At 44.6% G+C, this 12,613-nt stretch overlaps 1 protein-coding gene across 9 annotated transcripts in view; it reads left to right on the forward strand.

Moving 5' to 3' along the window:
- The first annotated feature begins 2,151 nt into the window (after window positions 1-2,151).
- Window positions 2,152-12,613, forward strand: part of topbp1 (DNA topoisomerase II binding protein 1) — a 79,346-nt gene continuing 68,884 nt past the window's right edge. Inside the window, exons 1-6 of one of the 9 annotated variants that reach the window (XM_038796674.1) lie at window positions 2,157-2,497; window positions 4,390-4,493; window positions 6,275-6,373; window positions 6,460-6,594; window positions 10,276-10,419; window positions 11,027-11,208. In XM_038796674.1, coding sequence (XP_038652602.1) covers window positions 4,476-4,493; window positions 6,275-6,373; window positions 6,460-6,594; window positions 10,276-10,419; window positions 11,027-11,208 — 578 coding nt within the window. In that variant the 5' untranslated portion in view covers window positions 2,157-2,497; window positions 4,390-4,475. Of the gene's footprint in view, window positions 2,498-4,049; window positions 4,501-5,139; window positions 5,257-6,274; window positions 6,374-6,459; window positions 6,595-10,275; window positions 10,420-11,026; window positions 11,209-12,613 lie in introns of those variants that run through there. The other 8 variants (XM_038796676.1, XM_038796678.1, XM_038796675.1 and 5 more) reach the window with 8 other exon arrangements.

A 12,613-nucleotide genomic window follows, 5' to 3' on the forward strand; every position in this document is an offset into this window, starting at 1 on the left:
GCCAACATGTCGCCCATTACATAGTATACACATACATGTGCTCCGCCAACCACTTCCCTAGCCCTGCCACTGCACTGGAACAGGATGTTGGCGGTGCAGATGTCGTCATTGTGCACCTCGAACAGCAAGTGGGTTCCCACTCTGCCCTAAGCACATGCACAGTGTCTTTGACATCGTTATGGACCAGTGAACACTCACTGTCCTGCTCCACTCCCAAAGATGCACAGATTTGGTGGGGTCATGGGGATAGGACAGGTGTAGCATGCCTAGGTCGGGTGCTCTTTCAGTGGATCGGTGCTTACTCGATGGGGTGAATTGCCTCCTGCATTTTCTATGGAAACATGTTTTATGTTATTGTTTCCAGCAGATCAGGCAGAGAACACTGATTTAAGGACAAAAAAATAGGCAAGATGAGAAAACGTTTTTACACAGGTTGTGATGGGGCATACGCTACCTGAGGGTGGTGGAAGCAGATTCAGTATTACCTTTCAAAAGGGAATTGAATAAATACTTGAAGGGGAATATTTACAAGGATATACGGAAAACGGAGAGTGGGATGAATTGGATAGCTAACAAAGTGATGGCACTGCCTTGATGGGTTGAATGGCCTCCTTTGTGCAGCATCATTTTAATGATTCTAGTTGCACTCTGCGGTGACATCTTAGATCCTCCTTGCTGGCAGGAGCCCTGCTTGATGGCAGTAGCTTTGCCCCTTCATCTCCATTCCTGCTGGTTACTGTTCATGAAGAGCTAGGATCTAATTCCTATGGAAATGTATAGCCTGGAGTGCCATAATCACGGCAATCATGCTCCGACTAACAGTGGACCAGGGTGGTGGAGTGGGCAGAGGTAAGGTGCTCTTTCGAAGGGCTGAATGATCTTCTGCACTGGAGAGATTCTATGGATCAGTTCACCAGCTGCATGGGGGCACCTCTCTGTCAAGTCTAGACATAGAACATACAGTGCAGAAGGAGGCTATTTAGCCTTCACTTCCAACCTATCCCTGTAACCCAATAACCCCATCTAACCTTTTTTTTTGGACACTTAAGGGCAATTTAGCATGGCCAATCCTAATCACATCTTTTGTGGGAGAAACCGGAGCACCCGGAGGAAACATACGCAGACACAGGGAGAACATGCAGACTCCGCACAGACAGTGACCCAGCGGGGAATCGAACCTGGAACCCTGGGGTGCTGTGAAGCCACAGTGCTAGCCACTTGTGCTACCCAATGTGTACTTGGGCAATGTGATTAAGACCTGGATAGCACTGCCTGAGAGTGGTGGAAGCAGGTTCTGTCACAACATGTGGATAGTAGAGTACATAAAGGGTTAATGTAATGTTACTACTCTAGTCACTAGATGGTGCTATAGAGCAACCATATACATAGCACATGCCTCCTTGACTTCTGGGAGAGAGCACGAGAAGTAGAGACAGAGTAGATGCTGAACAAAGAAATAGCTTAACTGATAGTTTAATATTGTAGCTGTGTAGTGTAATCTACGAATTCCTTGGTATCTAATTCAGTGTAGTGCAATAAATTGGGTTGGTTTGTTAACACTACAGCATTCACCATGCTGAAAGAACAAAGACAAAGAACACAACAGGTTCAATTGAAGCAATTAAGAGGACATTGGAAAATAAATAAGTGTGGGGTTAAGGCAGCGAGAGAATGGCACCAAGTGGATTGTTCGTTCAGAGAGCCTGTGTGGTCACTGAGCCAGTCTGTTTAAATGAGATCACCTTTCTTCTAAACTCTGCTGGATACAGGCTCAGCCTTTCTTCATAAACTATGTCCTTCATCCCAGGAATCCATTGAATGGACCTTCTCTGAACTGCGAGTGCTGTTCAATAAGGAGACCAATTCTGCACACAATACTCCAGATGTGGTCTCATTGAGATCCTGTTCAACCTAACCCCGCCCCTGCGTGTCAGTGACCCCGCCCCCTCATTTGCGAAGCCCCGCCCATGGACGTCGTTACTCCGCCTTCTGACTTGTGAAGCCCCGCCCATGGACGTCGTGACTCCGCCTTCTGACTTGTGAAGCCCCGCCCCTGAGTGTCAGTGACCCCGCCCTCTGACGTATGAAGCCAAGCCCGTGCATCACGTGATCCCGCTCTTTTCAAGCTCCCGCCTTTTCCTTCAGGACCCCCTCAAGCTGGCGTGTGTCCACAAACCGCCTGAGGGTCCTCCCACATTTGCCGGCCAGCGGGGAAGAAGCGAACAATTTATTTATTTATTTTTTTTAAAAGGAGAAAGGTCCGATTAGTGAGGAGAAGATTATTGGGTGGTGGTGGGGACGCGGAGACGGACCGCGCCCGCGGGTGAGGCGGCGGTTCCGGTTTCCCTGGTAACCGGGGGCCTGTGATTGTCCGGCCCGGGGAAGAGACAGAGACACCGACCCGGGGGAGAGAGACCGGGGAGAGGGGGTGTTGGGGGAGCCAGTCCGGGGCCCCGCTTTGATGCGGCCTTCCCCGCATTGCCAGCCGCCGCTGCAGGTGGGTCCGAACAGCCACTTGGGGGGGGGGGGGCAGGGGAAGCCCCCTCCCCTCCCCTCCCCCCTCCCCTCCCCTCCCCCCTCCCCTCCCCTCCCCCCCCTCCCCTCCCCCCTCCCCTCCCCTCCCCTCCCCTTCCCTTTTTATTGTGTTTAACAACTGTTGTGAACAGGAGGAAACTCTCCATTCCCATTCTGTATTCCCCACTCCATTCCCATTCTGTATTCCCCCACTCCATTCCCATTCTGTATCCCCCACTCCATTCCCATTCTGTATCCCCACTCCATTCCCATTCTGTATTCCCCCACTCCATTCCCATTCTGTATCCCCCACTCCATTCCCATTCTGTATCCCCACTCCATTCACCCCTTTCAGGTTCTATAAACCCTCCCCTGACCAGAACTGCCCATTTAGCCCATCAAACCATAACCATCTCTGTTGAATCGCCCTCTTGTCTCCCACATTCATGAGGAACACAATCCTCCTGTTTGTCACTTGTACCCAGCAGCTTGCCCCACATGGATCTAACCTGTCTTGAACTAAAGCTGATGCTCAAAATTGCTTCTTGGGGGGGGGGGGGGGATTGTGAAAGTCTTGGGAATATCCTGAACTCATGAAAGAGGCAACAGAAGGACAAGACTTTAATTTATAATTCTATGGCCCTGATTAATACTTCCTAACTGCCCAGATCCCCTCAGTGGGCCTCTTCCCTACCCCATTGGACTGAGCATGGACATGCCAATGTGTTTTTAGCCGCTTCCTGTTTAAGATCCTTTCCAGCTGTTTGAAGATATTCCTCTCCTTACAAAAGGTAGGGAACCCCTCCCCGGGGTTATCCTACGCTATCAGGCTTCTGATAGCGTAGGATACTGTCCATCACCCCCTAATTTATCAGATTTGCCAGAATTAAAAACTTCTCCTTCTTTCCATTCTTTCTCTTCCGACCCCTGCCCCCCCACCCACCCACCCCCCCCCAATCATCCAGTTTCCCCACTTCTTATTCTCACTAAATTCCGTTACGCATCAAAGTTCTTCTAACTTGCCCTCAGTGTGACTCCGAGTGCAGAGACAGTTCTTGCAGATGTGGCAACCCAGAACAATTTCATTGGCCGCAATGTGTTATGTAGTTGCAAGCAACCACAAGTGACCAATCCATTCCCAGGCTCTGCAAAACGTGTCACCGTGAAATTACCTGAAACCTCAACTTGACACGGGTTGATGGTGTGGGCAGATGAGGAATGGTATAACCACTTAGCCTCATCGTACCTCTTCTACAGGCCTCATTTTCTTTTGGTGCATTCACCGCAGCCAGTATTTCCGGCAGTGATAGAATCCCTAGAGTGCAGAATGATGCCATTCAGCCCATTGAATCTTAACTGACCCTACGAAGGAGCACCCCACCCAGGAACACGCCTGATCCGTGTAATCCCACCGAATCCTTTTGGACACTATGGGACAATTTAGCATGGCCAATCCACCCCCTTTGGACTGGGAGGAAATCAGCGCACCCGGAGGAAACGGGGGGGAGGGGGGGGAGAACATACAAACTCCACACAGGTAGCACCCAAGGTTGGAATTGAACCTGGCGCTGTGAGGCAGCAGTGCAAAGATCAGTTGCCTCTCACTGGCAACACCCCCCAATATTGCTGCCTTTGGCATCTTTAACACTGTTTTGGCTTTTATCAATATCTAACCACTTTTGTCGGGGCCTGGGGTTATGCTTTTCCACCTTTGCCTCCTGCATTAGCTAACAGAAAGCAAAGAAAAAAGAGAGAAATAGTAGGATCACTCACTGACTGTCACATTCAGTATTGATCAACTATTTAATTATATGACGGAATATTTTTCTCTTTAAAGAGACTAGAAAGGCTAACTAAATTATGCAATGTTTAAAGATCTTCGGCTCAAGTTGGAGGACCTGAGGTACTTTTTCATTCGCCGTATTGCTTGTGACTGAAGGAATTCTCCCTTCCCCAATTCCATGAAAGGCAGAAGCAATGTGAGTTGTAAGTACTGTGACGACTGACAGTCTTCTTTCGTGTGATGAACAACTGAATGTACATCTACTATTTAGGGCCCTTAGTCAATTATGTCAGACGGATGAGTGAGTGATTCTGGTAAAATATTCTTCACTGCTTGAAAGTCAATGAAAGTCGCCATAGTCCCTGAGGACCATTGGCTGCTCTCCCCTTTGACCGAGAGCTGACTGGTAATTCAACCCAAGGGTCACCACACATCAGGCAGGGAAAGGTTGAGACGGTGGGGTCTTCATGGAGAACCTCAGCCAGTACAGGAATTGAACCTGCGCTGTTGACGTCTGCATTATGAACCAGCCGTCCAGCCAACTGAACTAATAGATACAGCTTTATAGACACCGTCTTTAGAAGGATAGATATATTTGCTTGATGAAATTCAATTAGTTGGGAGGCCAATACCAACTTGGTTACTCCAGGTGTTCCACAAAAATTGGAAACCTAGAAATAATTGAGCTTTGAAGTGTAAGCTGAAAGCTGGTACACACGTGAATATTGTGTGGTCAGTACAGGGATGTTGGGGCTTATGATCTTTCAGTTAAACAGACCGCTTATACGTAAACATGCTCTTGATTTAATTTGACTTTATCTCGCATTTGTAACCATTTTTAGAAGTGGACGCCAAAGATTTGCAGGTTGCAACTGTACTAACATTTCTGGAGCAGTGTGAAGTGCCTCTACCTGTTAAAATCGGTTTCAGGAGTTACTGACTGGTGAGAATGTTTCACGGTGAATGTCAATGATTGAATATATAACAGCATACTGCATTATTTGTGGGGCAGTTTCAACACTAAAACTAAAATAAGAAATAAGTATGTGTTCAGTGGTGGGGGGGGGGGGGGGGGGAGCAAATAGAAGTTTAAAAAGCTACAAATGGGAATATTTGCACAAGACATTACTCGGAAGGTTCTTCATGCAGAACTCCTTTTTATACTTGATCTTGTAAAGACAATTATGAATCAAGTTTGAGGTGTATAAGCCAGTTGGCAATACTGTGCCCTGCCATTTCTTTGAAGGATAAACAGAAAATTGGTGCACAGCATGTTTCTTTAAAGGTGTAAAGTTTGCATGTCAGATGTTTTGGGAACCACATTATCCCTCAATCACACTCGGTTATTTTTAGTATATGAGTTGCACCTGTAAGTACAGTTTTCAGTTACCCAGAAAATGTTGGAGATACTCAGGCCAGGCACTATCTGTGCAGTCAGGAAGTTGATTTCAGAATTCCAACATCTGCCGCATTTTTTGGTTTTAACACGTTACACAGATTTGGCTTACTGGAGTTTTGCCAAATTTGCCACGGTTGAGACTTGTGTCCTATTTCCACTGATGAGCTATCACTAGGCATTGAATTACTGAGTTGCAGTGGCATCCAGCAGTTCTGCAATCATTGACGGATTGTCAGTGCTTCACGCGGACCTAGGGGAAAATCCTGAATTATCTTGGCTCGCACGCAGGACATAATGCAAGAGTTTTCATGGGCTTCTGAAGTTTAAACCCTCTGAAAATGTCCATGTTCATAATTTCATATCCTGCAATAATACTCAATGACCATGACTCTCCCCAAATCGAAAGGAAGAAAACAGGCAAGACTTGCATTTATGTAGATTCTATCATGTTTATCAGACATCTCAAAGTGGTTTCCAGCCAATGAGGTGGTCACTGAGTGATAGATTCTAAGCAAGCTTCCTGTTGCAATAAGTGAGAAACTTTAAATAACTAACATGTTTTTTGCTCCATTGTTTAGATCGTGAAAATGCCCAACTCTGCAAAACCAGAACCTTTTCTTGTAAAATTTATAAAAACAAAAGGCAAAGATTCTGAATATTTCAAAAGAGCTTATAAGGTTGGTATTTTTTTTTTAAACTTAACCTTTTTTATTTTAACTGAATTCATTTCAAACAAACTTAAATCTCTTTTTCTGATTTTCAGGCTATTAAAGAATTTAAATCTGAAGAATTTCTGCAGACTCTACATGAAGATGAAGTATTTAGTTTAAAAGTAAAAGACAGCTCACTTTATATATGTGATCCCTTTGAGGGGGATGCTTACTATCATCTGGAAAAGGTGCTTATTTTGTGTTTCCCACTTATGGAATGGGCATTGTGTTGATTTTGTTCCATATAGTTTGCTAGAAGAAGCCAAATATAAAGCCCACTGTCTGATTTAACAAATGGTGTCCAGGCAAACAGAAAGCCGGGAATATAGAACCGGTTAATCAGAGTAGAAAAGTAGTTCCACACTGTTCGCGTTACATATCTCTTCTTTCTGCAGTATAACTGCAGAAAGTTCTTTAAATGTGTGCATCCAGTGCTTCAGTAATAATAGCTAATTTGTAATGTTTTGTGTATAGCCAGTGATGATTAAGGTGTCTATGTACCTCCATCTTCACACAGTCTCAACATCTTGAAATTTGTAGTGTCCGGCACAGTAACCCCTTCAGTTGAAATACACCGACCCAGTTTATTTGATTTGGTTTTGGAATTGATTTCAAATGCACAGTCTCCATTTAATCTATATCATTGACGTCCTTGTATTTCGTTGTCAGTAAATCATTGGTACTCTTCCATCATTACCTCACTTCCCAAGATGGTGTAATTCTTTGTATTTCTGCTCTAAATAGTCCATTGAATTCAATATCACTGTCCATTCCCACGAATAAGTTCCGCATCCCTTCGGACCAGGGAGTGTTTTTACCTGCTCTATATGAGCTTTGACTTCTGCCAATCTTGTTAATACATAGATTTGGAAATCAAGTTTCAGAAATGTTCACACTTTAATGAGAATAAAATCAATGAATGATGGCAAACAAAATTGTCTCTATACTAACAAGCAGGCAACCTGTTGTGTGCCCTGAGCTGCTACTCCGAATTCTTCACTCTCCCCATATGCCGCTTGGATGTACGACCCTACCCAATTTTCTTGGCAAATTCTTGTCTTCATAACTATTTCAGTGCAAAGCTACATCTGCATTTGACTTCATTCTTATCTTTGCTACTCAAAGCTCTTTTTGCAATGCTCTACACAGCTCATTATTTCCATTTCCACAATTTGTTTTTTTCATTATGCCTAAACTAGCTTATCTTCAGCTAATTATGTTATCAAAATAATATATTATAACCTTATCTATTATTTGTGATTTAGTCTACATTTTGATGAACCATAAACTTAACTGTATTTCTCTGGCTTTGTTGACCGTATCTCACTGTGTGTGGCTTACTCCAGGATAGTTTCTCCTTTCTGTACTGTGCCAGGCATAGGTCTGTTAGTCTTCACAACTGAACTGCCTAAACTAACTCAGGCTAACCTTTTTATCTATGGTGGCCATTTTCTTTACTTGTCTTTAAGACAATAAATGTAGCAAGATTTAATGGCCAAGCAGGGAACCATTGTGTCCATACTCCAGATGCTGGCATTTATCATGTGCCACATTCTCATTCAGTAGGTGAGGGATATAAAATCTGTTAGATCACAACTTAGTTACAAACTCCTAAGCAGGTTTACTGAACAACTACCGATGCATCAGTATATTTATTGTAATTATAAGCTTCACTAACTCTGAAATATCAAATATTACTCTCCACTAACAGTTAGCATTAAATTGATCAACGAAAGGTGGTTCCTTTGCTTATGCGGCCTTCTATTAGATCAGAGTCACAAATCAGCTACTTAACTGCTCTGTCTTCAGATAGACTCCATCTCTTTTCAGAGTTGCTCCAGATTAGGGGCAGCACGGTAGCATGGTGGTTAGCATGAATGCTTCACAGCTCCAGGGTCCCAGGTTCAGTTCCCGGCTGGGTCACTGTCTGTGCGGAGTCTGCACGTCCTCCCCGTGTGTGCGTGGGTTTCCTCCGGGTGCTCCGGTTTCCTCCCACAGTCCAAAGATGTGCAGGTTAGGTGGATTGGCCATGCTAAATTGCCCGTAGTGTCCTAAAAAGTAAGGTTAAAGGGGGGGGGTGGTTGTTGGGTTACGGGTATAGGGTGGATACGTGGGTTTGAGTAGGGTGATCATTGCTCGGCACAACATCGAGGGCCGAAGGGCCTGTTCTGTGCTGTACTGTTCTATGTTCTATTTCTTTAATGATAAGCTGGAATGTAAACTCAATTTCTTTCAACTGCATTAGATGCCCAGTAATTCACCTGGCTCTTCTAATTAAATGGACTGACTTGATTTCTTCAGAAAGCTATTGATCTGTTCCAGCCACTAAACACCCTGTGAAATAGGTCCCCGCCTAAGGGAAATGGCCATAGCCACTCCAGTGCTTTCCGCAACCCTGAACGCAATCTATGTTGTCTGTAGTTTACAGAGTGGATGGCAGTAACCAATCTTTACCATCTGTATGCTGTGTTCAACAAAAAATAACCCAACATGAACTTCTTTGCAGAATTATTCATTCCGGGCCCCCGCATGTCCGAGAATACAGTATTCACAGGCAGCAGGCTTTCTGGAGAGACACTTTGGTTCTTATCAAACTGGGCCTTCAATGTAAGGATCACATTAAGGCCAATTCTTTTCTGGAGAGACACTTTATTTCACATCAAACCTTGCTTCCAGCTCTTGCTTTGACTTTAGCCCCTGCAGTCTCAAGAGAATGGCACCCAGACTTGCTAGAGAGAGAATGTTAGCCCCACAGTGGCCTGCTGAACAGGATTATTTGGATCCTTTTGGAGAGAGTTAGTTAGAGCCTTCATCCTGGCTCCCAAAATCAAAACTGGAACCCTTGTGACTCTGAAAACTGTCCAATGGGATCAGACCCAATCACCACCTGTTACCCGGCAGAGCTCAGTCTTTTCAGCCATTTTTTAAAAACAAATTAATTCATGGGACGTGGGAGTCACAGGCTGTGCCAGTATTCATTTTCCATTTCTTATTGCCTTTGAGAGGCAGTTAAGAGAGGCATTTTATTGTGGATCTGGAGTCACATGTAGGCCAGACCAGGTAAGGACGGCCGATGTTTACGACAATGGTTTCATGGTCATCATAAAAAAAATTAAAATTCAAATTTCACCATCTACACTGGCGGGTTTTGAACCTGGGTCCCCAGAGCATTACTCTCAGTCTCTGGTTTACTAGTTCAGTGACAGTACCACTATGCCACCACCTCCCCTCGCTGGCATTCATTGGCCACCAGCCAAATCAATCAAACCAAGTCCTAGCCAATCTTTGTCATTGGTGCCGGACAGTCCACAGATCCAATTTGAACCAGCACAGGCTAACACAGCAGTCTCTCCTGCTGCTGAAATCCTCTGCTTTAATTAAAGGCACAGGCCACTGCTTTCTACTGCTTCAATTAATGATACAGGCAGCCCTAAAGACACATGTCGTAAATCGTCCATGGATAAAAAATGTAACGGTTAAAGTAAAAGAAAGGGAATAAATGAACAGCAGTGAGTTGTAACTAGTAAAAAACACAGCAGCCAATTTGTACATGGCAAGGTCTTACAAACATAATATGACCAAAAACATGAGTTATGTTTTAAGGGGTGCCTTCAAGATAGAGAGACTGAGTGAGACAATTCCAAAGATGAGGGCTTCATCAGCTGAAGGGACGAATGCCAATGGTGGCGCAATTAAAATCATATATTAGGAGGAGGCAGTGAGGCAAGTTTCTTATTTGAAAGTAACTTATTTGGGTTCTCATCTGCTACACAGAACATGCAACTTTGAGGTTGTAAAGCATCTCAATCTTACTGCAGGGATAGCGATTGCTGTTTTGATCTTTGATGTTTCGGGTCTTTTTTCTGCAGCTTGGTTGTCGGATTGTTGGCCCTCAAGTGGTTGTATTTTGTCTTCAGCAACAACAGAGTGTACCTGAAGCTGTACATCCAGTCTACAGTATGGTCATGGCTGATGTGGTGGTTTCATGCACTAGCTTGGAGAAGAAAACCAGGGTATGTGTTTCAGGGCAGTGGTAATAACTGGGACGTTGGGTCTAATTTTCAATGATGTTGATGACTATGCCCTTGAGCTCACATTGCACGATGCATATTTGGCAGGAATGTAGAAATCTGATTATTGCTACTTAACCTGCAGATCTGGAGGGGGTGGGTTCCACACAAAGTTTCAAAGCCTGGGGTGAATGCCTGTTGCAATTTATTTTTTAAGCTCTAGGGAGCGCCGGCTCCTGTAAAGAATGTTAGTGAAAATAAATGCAGTTTCAATTAATGCATTGTATGAAGTGCTTTAAGATGTTTCCATGTGATAAGATGTTATCTGAGAGCACGTATTTTGTTACTTAAAATGACAACTCAAGGAGAAGTATGATTTATGATCTGACCTACATTCAGAGAAATTATTTTGTTTTCTGTTCAAGACTTTGCTGACTGACCCACACCACTTATAAATCCATTATTTAAAGGTCTGCTCACCAGCATTGGAAATAATATGAACACAGGCCCAAAGTTCTGAAATAAACTTGACTTTTCAGTAAGGCTCATGGCATTAAATTTCAATGAGTAATTTCCTGGATTTTGAATGGTTTGTACATTATCTCCAAAGGATGAAGTACATAAAAAAGTACAGCTGATGGGTGGTAGGATCCTGCGAGACTTCAACATTTCAGTAACTCATCTGATAGCTGGAGAGGTTGGAAGCAAGAAGTATTTGGTGGCTGCCAGTCTCAAAAAAACTATTTTACTTCCGTCCTGGGTTAAGGCCTGCTGGGAGAAAGCTCAAAAGAGGTAAGTGGCCATCGCAGGTAGTTTTTAAAAGTTGAGGTGGCGTCCTGATAAGTGTTTGTCACATTATTTTAAAAGCAGCAACCTAACTTCAGGGAGTTCCAAATCCTCCACAGCCAAGGTAGTACTTTTCAATTGTAGCCACAGTTATACTATAGGTAAACACAGAAGCCGGTTTGAGCCTGCCAAGGCCCCACAAACAGCAAGGAGATAATTGGCAAGATGATCTGTTTCTGTGGCGTTGGTTGATGGAATTAGGCTGTGTTGGGTAAGGTCGAGCAGCTGTGGATCTTGAGGGCCAGACTGCACAATCTCGGCATGGGCTGCAGCTGTCTGGCTCAGCGGGCACCAGCAAGAGCGCTGGTGGAGTCGGTAGCAAAGGAAGCAGACATTCCTGCCATTGTGTGAGAAGACAGCAGACGCCTCTCCCATGTGTATAGGCTATCACATCTATGGCTCCATGTGAGAAGTATGCAATAGTGATGTAACACCAAGTCCCTGTCAACTTTGGTCCCCAGAGTCAAGGCGGAAGCTATCTGACTTTAAAAAAACAGTATCAAACTCTCCCAAGACCATAATATCAAAATGTCTTTTGTTTCTCAGTTGGTATTATTATGAAACTTTTCAATGTTAAAAGTTAAGTATAAACTTTATAGCCTTAATAATAAAAATAATAATCTTTATTGTCACAAGTAGGCTTACATTGACACTGCAATAAGTTACTGTGAAAATCCCCTAGTCGCCACACTCCGGCGCCTGTTCGGGTACAGAGAGAGAGAATTCAGAATGTCCAAATTACCTATCAGTATGTCTTTCGGAACTTGTGGGAGGAAACCGGAGCACCTGGAAGAAACCCACGCAGACACTGGGTGAACCTGCAGACTCCACACAGACAATGACCCAAGCCGGGAATCTAATCTGGGACCCTGGAGCTGTGAGAGACCAAGGCAGGCCAGCAGCACGGTTCAATCCCCGTATCAGCCTCCCCAACCAGGCGCCGGAATGTGGCGACTAGGGGCTTTTCACAGTAACTTCATTTGAAGCCGGGCAGCACGGTAGCATTGTGGATAGCGCAATTGCTTCACAGCTCCAGGGTCCCAGGTTCGATTCCGGCTTGGGTCACTGTCTGTGCGGAGTCTGCACATCCTCCTCGTGTGTGCTCAGGTTTCCTCCCACAGTCCAAAGATGTGCAGGTTAGGTGGATTGGCCATGTTAAATTGCCCTTAGTGTCCAAAATTGTCCTTGGTGTTGGGTGTGGTTGCTGGGTTATGGGGATAGGGTGGAGGTGTGGGCCTTCGGTAGGGTGCTCTTTCCAAGAGCCGGTGCACACTCGATAGGCCGAATGGCCTCCTTCTGCACTGTAAATTCTATGATCAACTTCTATGATCATGCTAAAGCCTACTTGTGA

Source organism: Scyliorhinus canicula, chromosome 5, assembly GCF_902713615.1.
Source record: "Scyliorhinus canicula chromosome 5, sScyCan1.1, whole genome shotgun sequence".
Taxonomy (NCBI): Eukaryota; Metazoa; Chordata; class Chondrichthyes; order Carcharhiniformes; family Scyliorhinidae; genus Scyliorhinus; species Scyliorhinus canicula.